The following is a 13,753-nucleotide window of genomic DNA, read 5'->3' on the forward strand; positions in this document are numbered from 1 at the left end:
AACATCTGTGATCGGGAAAACGCTAGAATCCATTATTAAGATGGCAGTAGCAGGACGTTTAGAAAATCATAATAAAGTCAAGCAGAGTCAACATGGTTTTGTTAAAGGGAAAGAGTGTTTGATCTGCCAGTCGTTGGGACATATCAAACAGTACGTCCCTTCTGCTATTTGCAACAGGGGAAATACTGACCGTACCCAACCAGCCCTTGCTTGCAAACTCAAACTTAGTGCCCAACATTAGGTGCGATTCCGCAATTGGGCAACATTTGCTAGACAGTCCTGTGTGCACTGATAATTACACTGACAACTAATTTATCATCAGACAGGCTCACAGTGTGGCTCACTTATGCGTGCTAGAGCTACATTTATTCACACACAGGGCCCTGTCCTTTGCAGACAGAAGGAACATGCAGACACTTTGTGTTTTTTTCAACTAAACAAAGTAGGGCACAGCCATTCCCTGATACAATCCCCAGCTTAATGCATTGACCAATCAGAATCAACCTGCCTGGCTTAAATTTAAACAAAGCTTGGCAGTTAACTGTCAGTTATCAGTTAACTGGTGCAATCGCCATGGCAACACCTCTACCAAAGTCCACAGGTCAACCAATCAGCACTCTCTTCCCATGCAGTATAAATTGTTGTTCGTTTTAGATTTGGTATTCTTGTGGATTGTCCTAATGTGTACAAGGTGAAAAGCATGTTTCTTTTTTTCAGTAATATTCGAGTCGTCTTATCAGGAAAGGTTGAGCAGGTCAGGCTGTCACCCCATCAGAACTCATTCATTGGGTAAGGAGAGCAGATCTTTTTTACTAAAGGATATTATTGAACCAGATTGGGGAGGGGAGAATAAAGACCTGAGTCACCCACCCTAAGCTACTTTCACTCAGTTGTACAATGGTACTGAAAGATGCCTTGCATCATTTCTTGTTGGGCAAGAACAATAGGGTTTTAAAAAGGCAACAGGGAGGTAAGAGGCTTGTTCCTGGGCTGCACCGAGTTAGGTGATCTCAGAATAACATTGGAGAAAGTAAAATAGACCTGTGCTAGGAAGGAGAAACAAAAAGAAAATGTCAGGATACCTACTGCTGATCACAATAGTGACTCCCTACTGAAACTGGTGTGGACGTGAAGCTAAACTGCAATGACCTCTATAGTTGTATAGCCAACCAGCATTCATTATCAAGGTTACTCATGAACAATGCAAATTTGAATATGATAATAGAGAGCAATTGTGAGCTAGAGAACCATACCTCAAAGAAACCAGCAAATTCAGGGAAGGTGTGTAGAAAAAATTGCCTCCAAAGCTCTGGGCCTTTCTCCTGCGTTAAATTGTCACTCCTAGTTTCTTTATTCATTCATGGGATGTGGGCGTCGCTGGCAAGGCATATATTGCCCATCCCTAATTTCCCTTGAGATGGTAGTGGTGAGCTGTCTGTTTAAACTGCTCCCACAGTGCTGTTACGGAGGGAGATCCAGGATTATGCCCCAGCGATAACGAAGGAAGAGCAACATATTTCCAAGTAATGATGGTATGTATGACTTGGAGGTGATGGTGTTCCTAGGCCCTTGTCCTTCTAGGTGGTAGACGTCACAGGTTTCAGAGCCTTGACAAGTTACTGCACCGTATCTTGTAGATGATACACACTGCAGCCATGGTGCAGAATACTGAATAGTTTAAATTATATATATGCAAGCTTTTTCTACGGTTATGACAGCAATGGAAAGTTTGGCCCATTTTACACCCCAATGTCTCAAACACAACACTCTCACCATCTGTCCCCATAATTTATCACTGATTTTAATAACATGGAGTGATAGTTGTTCTTACCAGAGCAGGAGGAATCTCTGACCGCAATCGGCCAGTGAACATGTCGCTCCAGTAGCATTTCTGTGAGGGAAATGGAGAGGGAGGAAAAAGACAATTTAATAAATGGTCAATTTATAAAAATTACATTTACTAAAGGCAAAGTTCAGCCTGCTTTATGTAAGGCAATTAGTGTCTGAACAATAGCCAGCATTTTTACTAGTTCTATATTTTTTTAAAGCAAAATTGCAGGCTACATGCCGAGGGCAGAAGCTCATGGGATTTGTTGTACCACCACCTGATCCAATCATGGAGAATACTACAAATGTTCACAGCCCAAGAATTCTTTCAGCACATTATTTCCATGCTGGCTTTTATAAAATTATTCAAGACTAAGCAATCTGCCCCACTCTCCCTATACCTTCCTTGGTTCTAAATATCTATCTAGCTTTCCCTTAAAAGGTACCTCAAATAATCCCTGTGGAAAAGCACTCCAAGGTCTGACAAATGCCTGCTTAAAGATATTTCTCCTATTCTCTCTTCTCACTCTTGGCGACCATTTTAAATTGATGATCCCTCATCACTGACTCCCCAATCAAAGGAAGTATCTTTCTTTTTTCATAACATCAAAGCCCCCGCCCAAAAAAATAAGAAATCAAAAGGGAAAGTTATCCAGAAATGTTTAACAACATGAGAAATAGGAGCAAGTATAAGCCATATAGGCCCTCATGTCTGCTCCGCTATTCCATAAGATGATTGAACATGTATATCAACTCCACTTTCCCGTCCTATCTCTATATCCCTCAATTCCCTTTTCTTGACCAAGAATCCATCAATTCCTATTCAGTCATTAACCTAGCATCAGACCCCTATGGGGTACAGGATTCCTAAGATTCAGAACCCTGTGAAGAAATTTCTCATCTCAGTGGCTGACCCGTTATCATGTGACAAGTGGCTCTTTACTCTAAACTCTCCAGCTAAGAGGGAACAACCTCAGAATCTACCCTGTCAAGCCCTCAAACAAGCTTAAGTTCTATAGCATTCTAGCAGTGGTTCAAGGTGCCAATTAGCTTTTGGTTGACTGTGTCCCTGCCCCATGCTTTGGTTGGTAAATGCGCTGCACTATAAATGGTATGAAGCCATACTGACCCAGGAAGATGCCAGATTTGACTGCACCCCCCCCCCTCAAAAACTGTGTCAAACCAGTCAATCTCAGGGGCAACTGTAGTGCTACAATTGGCCTCAACACCCCAGTACTGAGGTGTTGTTGCTGGTGGAGAGGGGAGAACTTGGCTATGGACCAAACTCTAAGCTGAAGCTTACTGAAAAGTGCAGATGCACAGGTACCAGATTACACTAAGATCAAGTTCAGTTCTAATGTTCTCATTAAAAATGTAGGCTGAAAGGTTATTAGTTCAGAGGAGCTGCACTGCATTGAGGTGGGGGAAACAAGGAAAAAGAAATGAGGAGAATAGCCCATCAAGGGTAAAAAAAGTTAGACGCTATGCTTAAAAGTTTATTTTGGCTACTTCTGTGCGTGCATATCTGCCCTAATGTTTCAAATCGATGATTTTTCATGAAACTTTAACCGTTTCTCTGTTTTTCATTATTGCTGAAATTAGACTTCAATTTACTATTAATGGATCATGACCTCAATAAAAATGCAGCACATTTTGGACATTTAAAAATGAAATGGGAAACAATTGCGAGATCATGCTTTAAAACAAGCAGATAATTGGCAATCTCACTTGGAGAAAGAACTCGGATCAGTAGAGGACTTCATCAAATCCTCAGGAGATTCCAAAGTGCTTCACAACCACTCTTGATGCACAGTTATTCTTGCAGGTGAAAATAAGCAGTTTTTAAGGAACAGCTCCACAAATGAGATGGTGAACCGGATAATCTTTTGCTGCTTGTTGAAGGAAGGCCATGACACTACAAGAACTCCTGGTTTTCCTTTGAATCGTGACAAGTCCACTGACATCAACTTGAGTTGGTTTAACATATCATCCAAAAGGATCTCTGAATTAATACTCCCTCAAAAAATCTAACCCTACCTCATCTAACCCTGGAGGCTTGTGTGAACCATAAACCTCAGCGTGGACCTGTTGGGCTGAATGGTTTGTTTCTGTGCTCTAAATACCATATACACTTCGTAAAATCAAAAGTTCTATAATCCAGCTAAATCTGACAAACTAATTTTCTGCCACTGTTTAATTTTTACTTGCAATCAACTGAATGTGTAGCCCAAGTCGCACTTGTCTCAGAATGTTTACCTTTGGTATCCAAAAGTTGGAGCAGAGGACATCTGTCAATTTGTGCAAGCTAATTTGGTTCATAAAAAGGAATGGCTTATTTGCTGGAGTGATCATTGCTGCTGAAAAGATCCCCTTAAATCTAAAAATCTCAAGTCCATACCTGCAAATCCTTTTTATTAGACAAACTCCTGGCGATGGCTTTAGCAGCTTCCACACCAATTGTGTTGCCTTCCAGGCGTAGTGCCTGCAGGTGTTCAAAGCCCTCAATCTCTTCAATAATCTCAGCAGCTGGACAGAGAGAATAAATGACATGCAAAAAAACCCAACACCAAAAGAAATGACAGACAACTTCAGAAATAAAGGAAAAAATATTAGACTAAACAATATTTGATTCCCTGTAGACTAATGATCCTAATACACTTGTCATGAACGTTGAACATTACAAGACAGTTGTTTTAAAAAGTCCCCTTTAACTTAAGGTGAAACAGAACGTTACAAAAAGGGGGAATGGGTGAAGTCGTGATAAATACCTCAGCTCGGAGACATGTCCACATGATCTTGTTGCCATGGAAAGAGAAATTCAAACAGAAACCCATTGAGAGTGGGGTGCCAGTTTTAACATCTTTTCGCAGTCTCTCTCAGAAGCTTGACAGCTACTGTTTGAGACATAAAGGAAGATACTGCTGTGGGGGAGAAGGTGAGCTGTTTTCTGTTAACAAACAAGCAGAATAATTGAGAGAGCTTGGTTTCTGTTTAAAAGGAGGGGGACAGGCAGGACTCTTGAAGATTTAAGGAACGGGGAGTCGATGAGGTGTGCCTTGTTGGTGATAATTGGATCTGGGAGCTGAATGATTGTCAAAGAATATGAAGCTTTTACCTGGTGTGGCAGGGAGAAGTGAACCTACTGGGGAGCTGTAAGTGACTGTGAGATGGTTCTTGTAATGCTACAGAATCATGGCGCACAGTGAAAGGGTATTGTACAACATATTTTAGTTGCATTAGTTAATGCGTAAGCCCCTTTTTAGTTTGGTGTATTAGTTGTTTAAGTAATGTTTGATTTATGTTGATTTTTTTTGTTTGTTTATTACAATAAAAGTCTGAAAATTGAATTCCTGTCCATCAGTTCTTCCCGTCAATGGCTGGGAAATTCACCTATTTTTAAAGTTCCCCTTCAAGCCACACACCATCCTGTCTTGGAACCATAGTCAACACTTCAATGTGGCAGGGTCAAAATCCCGGAACACTTTTCCTAATGGCACTGTGGGTGCACCTACACAAGGTGAACTGCAGCAGTTCAAAAAGGCAGCTCACCATCACCTTCTCAAGGTGAGGGATGGACAATGAATGCTGGCCTAGCTAGCAATGCCCACATCTGTGAAAGAATGAGTAAAAAGTTATTGGCCTCTACAGGAATCGCAACACACTAAGCATAGGTTTTCTGTCAGCATCTTCTGTAGATTCGAGAGAGTTGGTAGATTGGAGTTATTATATAATACAACAGAATATGTCCCCAATTGGGATTTGATCAAGTCACTTAAGATGAAATGATTGTATGGGGAAAACATTTTTGTTTTGATGGATTAAAAGTATAAAATTATCAGTTTTTGAAACTAGTTTCCCATTAATGCATTGGAAACAGGTCAACTGCACATTTGTTTGCATAACAAATGGTCTGGGTTAACTTCTCCCTTCCCTCAACAATTTCCCCCTCTCAGTAGCAACGATGAAAGCTGAGGTACAGTTCCAAGAGTGCTGCTAACCCACACAGAACGTCCTCCAATGAGTGACTTTTACGAGTCAAATGCTGTAGCACTATAATGCAGCCAATTCTTCCTCGCGCATCCTCCCCCAAAATGCCTGGATAATCCAGCAAAGGTGACAGGATTGTAATGAAGAGTGGACACCCTGATACAGAACAGGGAATTAAATGTGGGGCCTTCTTGGTCTATATGGCTCTATACTACACCACATGATAAATTTATAGCTAAACTACCAGGGAAATGCTTTTACTTTTTAACCATAAAGCATAGCGTTCTGCAGAACGGAACTGGAAGTTTCCTCTGCTTACCCATTGTAAGCATTCCATTGCCATGAAGTTCCTAAGAAATAGCAGCCCTGAGCCAGCTCTGCCATCCAATAAGATCATGGCTGATCTGAATGTGGCCTTAACTCCACTTTCCTTGCCTGCCCTCCATAACCCTCAACTCCCTCGTAGATCAGCCTTGAATATATTCATTGACTCAGCCTCCACTGCTCTGTGGAAGAGAATTTCAAAGAGTAACAGCCCTCAGAGAAAAAAACCTTCCTCATCTCTGCCTTAAAATGGGAGACCCCTTATTTTGAAACTGTGCCGCCAAGTTCTAGATAACACGATGAGGGGAAACATCCTCTCAGCATCTACCCTGTCAAACCCCCTCAGGAGCTTACATGTTTCAATAAGATCATCTCTCATTCTTCTAAACTCCAATGCATATAGGCTCAACCTGCTCAACCTTTCCTCATAAAGCAACCCATTCATCCCAGGAATCAGCCTAGTGAACCTTCTCTGAACTGCTTCCAATGCAAAGTCACTTCTGGCAAAACTTACCTTTCTGAACAATAGGAGATTTCAGTCTACCAATTAACTTGCTTTCTTTACCTTCTCAAAATGCAATTGGCAGTCAACACATTTCAGCCTGTAATATTTCTAAATCTCACCACAGTTCTGTGACAGGTTGTCAGTCACCCTTTCCAGTAGACCACACTCAACTTGGAATAAAATGGCCACACTCCAGTTAACCTCATGAAAAAGTGAAAAAACTAACACCGAGAGGAAGAGTAACTTGTATTCAAATGTAATCAAGTCAAAAAATTAAATATCTTTATAATAATGTATTCAAAATCTTACATCTGCATTCACTTCCTGGTGTCATGTTTGTTACACTTCAATTTTTTCTCCATTACAAATTATGCCTACATCTCTAATGGAAATTGAGTATTGCAAACTTGTCAGGCAGTAATTACACCCTCCGCAGTGGTGCGTAGCATGTCAGTTGTGCATCTTTCAGCACTAACTTCTACACTACAAAGAAACTATGCTTGAACCAACTCTTTTGCTTGACGCCCAGTCAATGTAACATTTACGTCTTTCAAATGCTGACTGACCTACAATATTTACAAAGGAACATAAATAGAACATCTAAGCTCAAGTCTGTTCTGCTATTCAATAAGATTATGGCAGGTCGGCGACCAAAATTCCATTTATTTACATTTTCCCCATATTACTTAATAGCTTTCGTTAACAAAATCAATTCATTTCAAAATTAATAATTGATCCAACATTAATTGGTGTTTGCGGAACAGAGTTCTAAACTTCCACCATCAGCCTGTGTATATAGAAGTGTTTCCTGGCTCTAATCATTGGACAATGCCTCCAAGTCCTAGCAGCCCCAACTAGTGGAAATAGTTTCTTTCTATCCACCCTCTGTTCTCCCTAAAATTCTAAATTCAAAGGAATATAAACTTAACTTGCTTCTATTCATAGCTTGATCCCTTGAGTCTGGGTATCATTCTGGTAAATCTATACTGCATGTCCTCCAAGGTCAATATACCCCTACCTTAGGTCTCGTGTCCAGAGCTGCTCACAGTTCCCCAGCATTCCATTTGACTTGCCTATTATTTTCTGTACCTGTTCTTGACATTTTAATGATCTACGTATCTGGACCCCAACATCTGTTGATTTTATTTCAAATTTCCAGCATTTTCCTTCTTTCTTTCCTTTAGCGCATCCAAAAACGCCTCCTGAAATTAAGCCTATCCAGTCCACTTCACATTCTTAGTCACGTACCAGCCTCAGCAGTGTCGAGCTTCAGGGCGCGGCCTTTGAAACTTAGCTCTCCCCCGCCCACTTGAGTCTTTGCAAGGGCATCCACCAGCTGAGAGATATCCTCAGAAGCCATCTCCTGACACCTGGTGAGAAACAATTTATTGTGAACAGACCATCACAGATTTCAAGGAACTAAATAAATCACATGATGAAATCCTATCAGTTGAATCAGTTTAAGTGGAGGGGTGCACGGTTTGCAGGAAACGCATTCCCAGCTACACTACAAAATAAAGAATGACGGTTGGAGGTTAGTGTTGCAAAGGAGAGATTTTCTCTGCTCTCCCACAGCTGGGTTGAAGCACTCCATAAATATGAGGTGCTTTACCTGGGAAACAGAATTCAATTTTGAATGATGAAAACTTCAGTTCAACACTTCCATAAGGAGTTCCTCAACTAAATCCAAGGCCAAGAAGTTTTAGTTTGCAGTAGTCCTCAACCCATTTCAGTGCTGAACAACAGTAAGTGATTTTCTTTTAAATAGAGTAAGCAGTACACATTTCAAAAGTGAGTGGTGAGCTTTCAGGAAGATTACAAATTAAACAAAAGCATGGGGAACAATAGCTCCCTGGTGCATTCACCATGGCAACGCCTCAACCAATCATAGCTGACTTGCCAACCAACAGCATTTTTCATGCAGTATAAACTGTTGCTCCTTTTGAAATTTGGTATTCTTGCATCTGCCCTGAAGGGTGCAAGACAAAAAGCTTCAACAGCTCTTTTTTTCCAGTAATACTCAAGTTCTGTATTACCTAGTAACTGTTGTTCCAAGTGTTTCATCCAGGGATCATGGTTTAGAATGACAAGTAGACTGGGACTCAAACCTACACCCATCAGGTCATGAGGCATATACTCGACTGCATTCCTCTCAATGAATTGTTCTGGGATTTTATTGGTTTTGGCTTCTCTTCCTGTGCTCAAAACATTACTCCCAGGGTCCCAGAGATCTACCTTTGGCCACTGCCTCTTCCGCCACATGCATGCTGATGACATTCAGCTTTACCTCTCTACCACCTCTCAATTCCTCCACTACATTTCTACTGTCAGACTCAATGTCTGACATTCAATGGGGAGCCATTCACTTATTCATCCCTGGGCTACGCTTCCAACTGTATACCTTCCACCACAGAGACTCCCTACTTTCAATGATATATTACCCATCTCCTCACACTGCATCATGCCTGTCTGCTGCTAAATGCCATATCCATGCTTTGTGACCTTCAGATTCAACATCCTTCTGTCGGGCCTCCTATCATCCACACTACTCAGCTCATCCAAAAATCTTATGTCTACAAGCTATCCCACACTAAGTTTCTGTTCATCAGCCCAGTCTTTGTTGACCAAGCTTGATTTACAGCTCCCTAACAACTCCAAACTAGAATGCTCATCGCCATTTTTAAATACCTTCATAACCTCAACGCTCTGATCTCTCCCATCCATACGTCTCATTCCAAACTCTACACCACTTGATTACAGCCGCTTGTGAACTCACTTCTCCCTCTGTCCTCCACTGAGTCATGCCTTCCATTGTACAAGCCCAATGCTCTGAAATTCCCTTTACCTCCCTCTCCTACTTTAATGCCGCCCTTAAAAGCCACCCTTTGACCAGACTAAATTTCATTCTTTGGCTCTGCAATAATTTGTTCTTTTGATTATGCCTCTATGAAATGCTTGGGATCACGTTTCCACACTAAAGGTACTACAGCATTACATGTACAGTACTTATTTGGAGATAGGTTAACTCAATTATTTCACTAGTGGAGTGACTCTATCCACTGAAAACACTACAATTTCTTTATAATTCTGCACTTAAGTGACCCAGAATTAAGACAGGGAACAGGAACAAGGAACCAACACTTCCCCTACCCCCCCTTTACTATGCTGTCTGTCTGTACGCTGACCTGATCTTCCTTCCAAATATAATAGGGTCTTTTAGACATTTGTGTTTTAATTATGGAGATCAGAACATGCTTTACCTTGCAACAGTGCTTCCTCTTCCTCTAATTCCATTCTATAACTGGCAAGAAATTAGGTTGAACAGTATAAAGCAGCTCTCAATTTTCAATACAAAAAAATTCATCTAAATAGTCATTTCAGGAATATGGTGCAGGTTCTGGTATCTAACCCAAGTGACCCAATGGCCTTCACAAGGACAGATAGTAAGAACTAATGGGATGCCACATCCAATCCCAATCTTACCCTCCAACTAATGTCCACGCACACTTTTTCCTGCAGGAATTACTGGGGAATAATCAGGAGTAAACACCAATTTCCTTTCTGTTCCATAGCCCAGTGGAACAGGAACAATTGTGGCACACCCCCCCACCATTTCCCCCAATGAGATAAATACACACATGCTGGGAAGCTGGGAGATGGAAGTTGAACTTTCATCATCGGTATGGAGCACTACAATATTACGTGGTACACTTAGCCACTGAGCTATCATGGGAGTGATTTAAAAAGGATTCTGGTCAGTTCAACAATTGTTTGCCTCTGCCAAATAAAGGTGAAAATTTATAGGGTAATGCAGGACTTAGGTCACAGATCAGCCATGATCTCATTGAATGGTGAAACAGACTGGAGGAGCTAAACAGCCTACCCTTGCTTCAAGAGAGAAAAAAAATTACAGGTCTCAAAATTAATGCTGCACTGTTAAAAAGACAATCAGATTTAATGATTGCGTAACAGTGAGTGTGTGATCATTCCGTACACCACACCAAGGATTCCACTGATGGCACTCATGCGAGAAGCCTATCTTGTCGTTACTTTAGAAATTGGAAACAAAAGAACACGAGTGTGTACAAGGCTCCGATAAACATCAATCGCACACTTTTGGAGTTATAACTTTTGTAACAATCCCGCAAGTTGTACCTGTTTGAGTTTTCTTTCAAAGAACAAAGTTGCATTTTGATTTAACTTGAGCTTTTGAAGTAGTGTCACGGTTAATGCAATGAGATGTGCTTTCAATTTACACAAAACTAGCTAAGTTTTTTTTAGACTAGCGTGTGCTGGGGAGAAATATTAGCCAGGACATCAGGAGAACTGAGCTCTTCGTTGAATAGTGCCCTGGGAATTTCTATCCAGCAGACTAAGCAGATAGGTCCTCGGTGTGGCACTCAGCTGAAAGTGAGTACATAAAACAATTCAAAGCACTTACTGGAGTACAAGGAAGGTGGAAAGATTTACCAAGAGAATCACCAGAGTATAGGACCAAGACAGTCGAGAGTATAAATAGGCACAGGATTTTGTTTTTGTATGAACTGAAGCTTAGAGAAGATGCAGCTTAGGAGGCTGACCAAGTAAATATACAATTACAAGTACAGTGTGTCAAATCTGATCTTGCCGGATTTCAGGTCAAGCTGGGGTCAATGGTCACTCGGAGTGTGGGACTAGGGGCAAAGGGGATAACTAGTCAGGCACCACACCGCGCCAATGCAGCGCCTAGCTGAATTATCCAGTTTTTGTTCTATTTTACTCAATTAAACTTGATGTATGACATATTCTAAAAATGTCCACTTTTCAAACAACTCCAGTTTTTGGACAGCTGAGTTTGAGACACGACTGTAGTCCAGTCTGAAGGTGACAAAGGCACAGATAATGGTTTCAGCATCATATAGATGGCCAAATTTACAATAAAATGTTCACAATCCCATACCAACCATGACATGGCTACTGTGTGCACACACAAAATAGTGTGAAATATGTGAATCACATATCAATTCACCTTTAGTATAATATTCATTGTATCCAACTGCTCCCACCAGTGCTACCAGGCCCTCAATCACCTATTCTTTACCCTAATTTTGTAGTTTCTACCATGGTAAAAATAACCCTCAAAATGGAAAGGGGCAGCTGCAGAACAGGAGGCCATTTAGCTCCTCAAACCTGTTCCACTATTCAATGAGATCAGATTGGTTTGCGACCCAACCCCCTGCACCTTCCTTTATCTCATATCTCTTAATACCTTGGTAACAAAATCTACCAACCTCAGATTTTAAACTAACAATATATCTAGCATCAACTGCCATTTGCATGAAAGTTCCAAACTTCTAACATTCTTTACATGTAGAAGTGTTTCCTCATTTCACTCCTGTAGGTTCTGGCTCTGATTTTTAGACTATGCTTCCTAGTTCTAGACTCCCAAGCCAGTGGAGATGGTTTCCATCTTCCTATCTGTTGTTCTTAATATCTTAAACTTCAAATAAACATCCCTTAATCTTCTAAAGTCCAGGAAATACAGCCCTGGTTTGTGTAATGTCTCCTGGTAATTTAATCCTTGGGGTTCAGGTATCATTTTATTAAAACAACTCTAAGGCCAATATTATCCTTCCTAAGGTATGATGCCCAGAGCTGAAGTGTTCCAGCTTTATCTAATGCTTTATCTAGCTGTAGCACCATTTTTAGGACTGAAACCATTGTTATTGGCCCCCACCACAAGCTTCACTCCCTCGCCACCAACTCCAACTCTCTCCTTGACAACTGTCTGAAGCTATTCACAATTCTGATGTTATATCTGATGCTGAGACGAGCTTTTAACCAACGTATCCATGCCATCACTAAGACCACCCATTGCTACCTCCATAACATCACCCAACTCTGCCTGTCTCAGCTTTTCTACTGCTGAAAGGCTCATCCGTATCTTTGTTACCTCAACAATTGACTATTCTAATGCACTACTGGCCTGTCTCCCATATTCTACCCTCCACAAACTTGAAGTGATCCTAAATTCTGCAGTCCATACCCTTTCTCTCAGCAGATCCTGTTCATCTATCAATCTTGTGCTCATGATCAACACTGGCTCACAGTTAAACAACACCTCAATTTTAAAATGGTCATTCTTGCTTTCAAACCTCCCCACGGCTTTGCTCCTCCTTATATTTGTAATCACCTCCAACCCTACAACCCTCCGAGATATCTGTGGCCCTTGCCTTCTGCTGCATAGACCTTGAGCTCTGGAATTCCCTTCCTAAACCCCTTGGTCTCTCTTGTTTTCAACCTTTAAGGCACTCCTTAAAAACCTACTCATTGACCAAGCTTTTGGCTATTTGGCCTAATATCTCATGTAGCTCAGTGTCAGACTTTGTTTTATAATGGTTCTATGAAGTGCCTTAGGATATGTTATCACAGTAAATGTGATATATGAACACAAGCCTTTTGTATTCTAGTCCTTTAGATATAAAGGCCAGCATTCTTTTGGATTGTTTGCTGTACCTGTTCATGATGTTTTAATGATCTATGTAGCTGTACCCTCAAGTCTCTTTGGACCTCCACTGATTCTAGCTTTTTAACCTGTTATACCCTTTTTGGAACCATAGTGGATAACCTCACAGCTGCCAACATTGAATTAAATTTGTCACCCATTCACTAAAACCATCAATGTCTTTGTAACTTCACTTTTCCATCTACAATGCTCACAATGCTGCCCATCTTTGTGTCATCGGCAACCTTGGATATGTGGCCCTCCATTCCATCATCTAAGTCGTTAATAAACATGGTGAATAGTTGAGGATGCAACACAAGATCACTGTGGGACACCATCCTGCCAACCCAAATACCTGCCCATTGTCCCGACTCTCTCTCTTGCTACTCAGCTAACTTCCCAACCAAGCCAATGAGCTGCCCTCAATTCTATGAGCTTCAACTTCCAATAGACCAGAAGACGTAGGAGCAGAAGTAGGCCATTCAGCCCATTGAGTCTGCTCCGCCATTCAATGAGATCATGGCTGATCTGATAATTCTCAACTCCACTTTCTTGCCTTCTCCCCATAACCCTTGATTCCCTTATTGATTAAAAATGTGTCTATCTCCACCTTGAACATACTTAAC

General features: G+C 41.1%; 1 protein-coding gene across 4 annotated transcripts in view; it reads right to left on the reverse strand.

Annotated features, from left to right (window-relative positions):
* rangap1b (Ran GTPase activating protein 1b) overlaps positions 1–13,753 on the reverse strand; it is a 59,691-nt gene that overhangs the window by 40,507 nt on the left and 5,431 nt on the right. For 3 of the 4 annotated variants that reach the window (XM_041177893.1, XM_041177892.1, XM_041177896.1), the window contains exons 2-4: positions 7,892–8,013; positions 4,226–4,353; positions 1,832–1,891 (exon numbers count right to left, since the gene is read on the reverse strand). In XM_041177893.1, the coding sequence (XP_041033827.1) occupies positions 1,832–1,891; positions 4,226–4,353; positions 7,892–8,003 (300 nt within the window). In that variant the 5' untranslated portion in view covers positions 8,004–8,013. Of the gene's footprint in view, positions 1–1,831; positions 1,892–4,225; positions 4,354–7,891; positions 8,014–9,903; positions 9,928–13,753 lie in introns of those variants that run through there. The other variant, XM_041177894.1, reaches the window with a different exon arrangement.

Source organism: Carcharodon carcharias, chromosome 31 (genome assembly GCF_017639515.1).
Source record: "Carcharodon carcharias isolate sCarCar2 chromosome 31, sCarCar2.pri, whole genome shotgun sequence".
Classification (NCBI taxonomy): Eukaryota; Metazoa; Chordata; class Chondrichthyes; order Lamniformes; family Lamnidae; genus Carcharodon; species Carcharodon carcharias.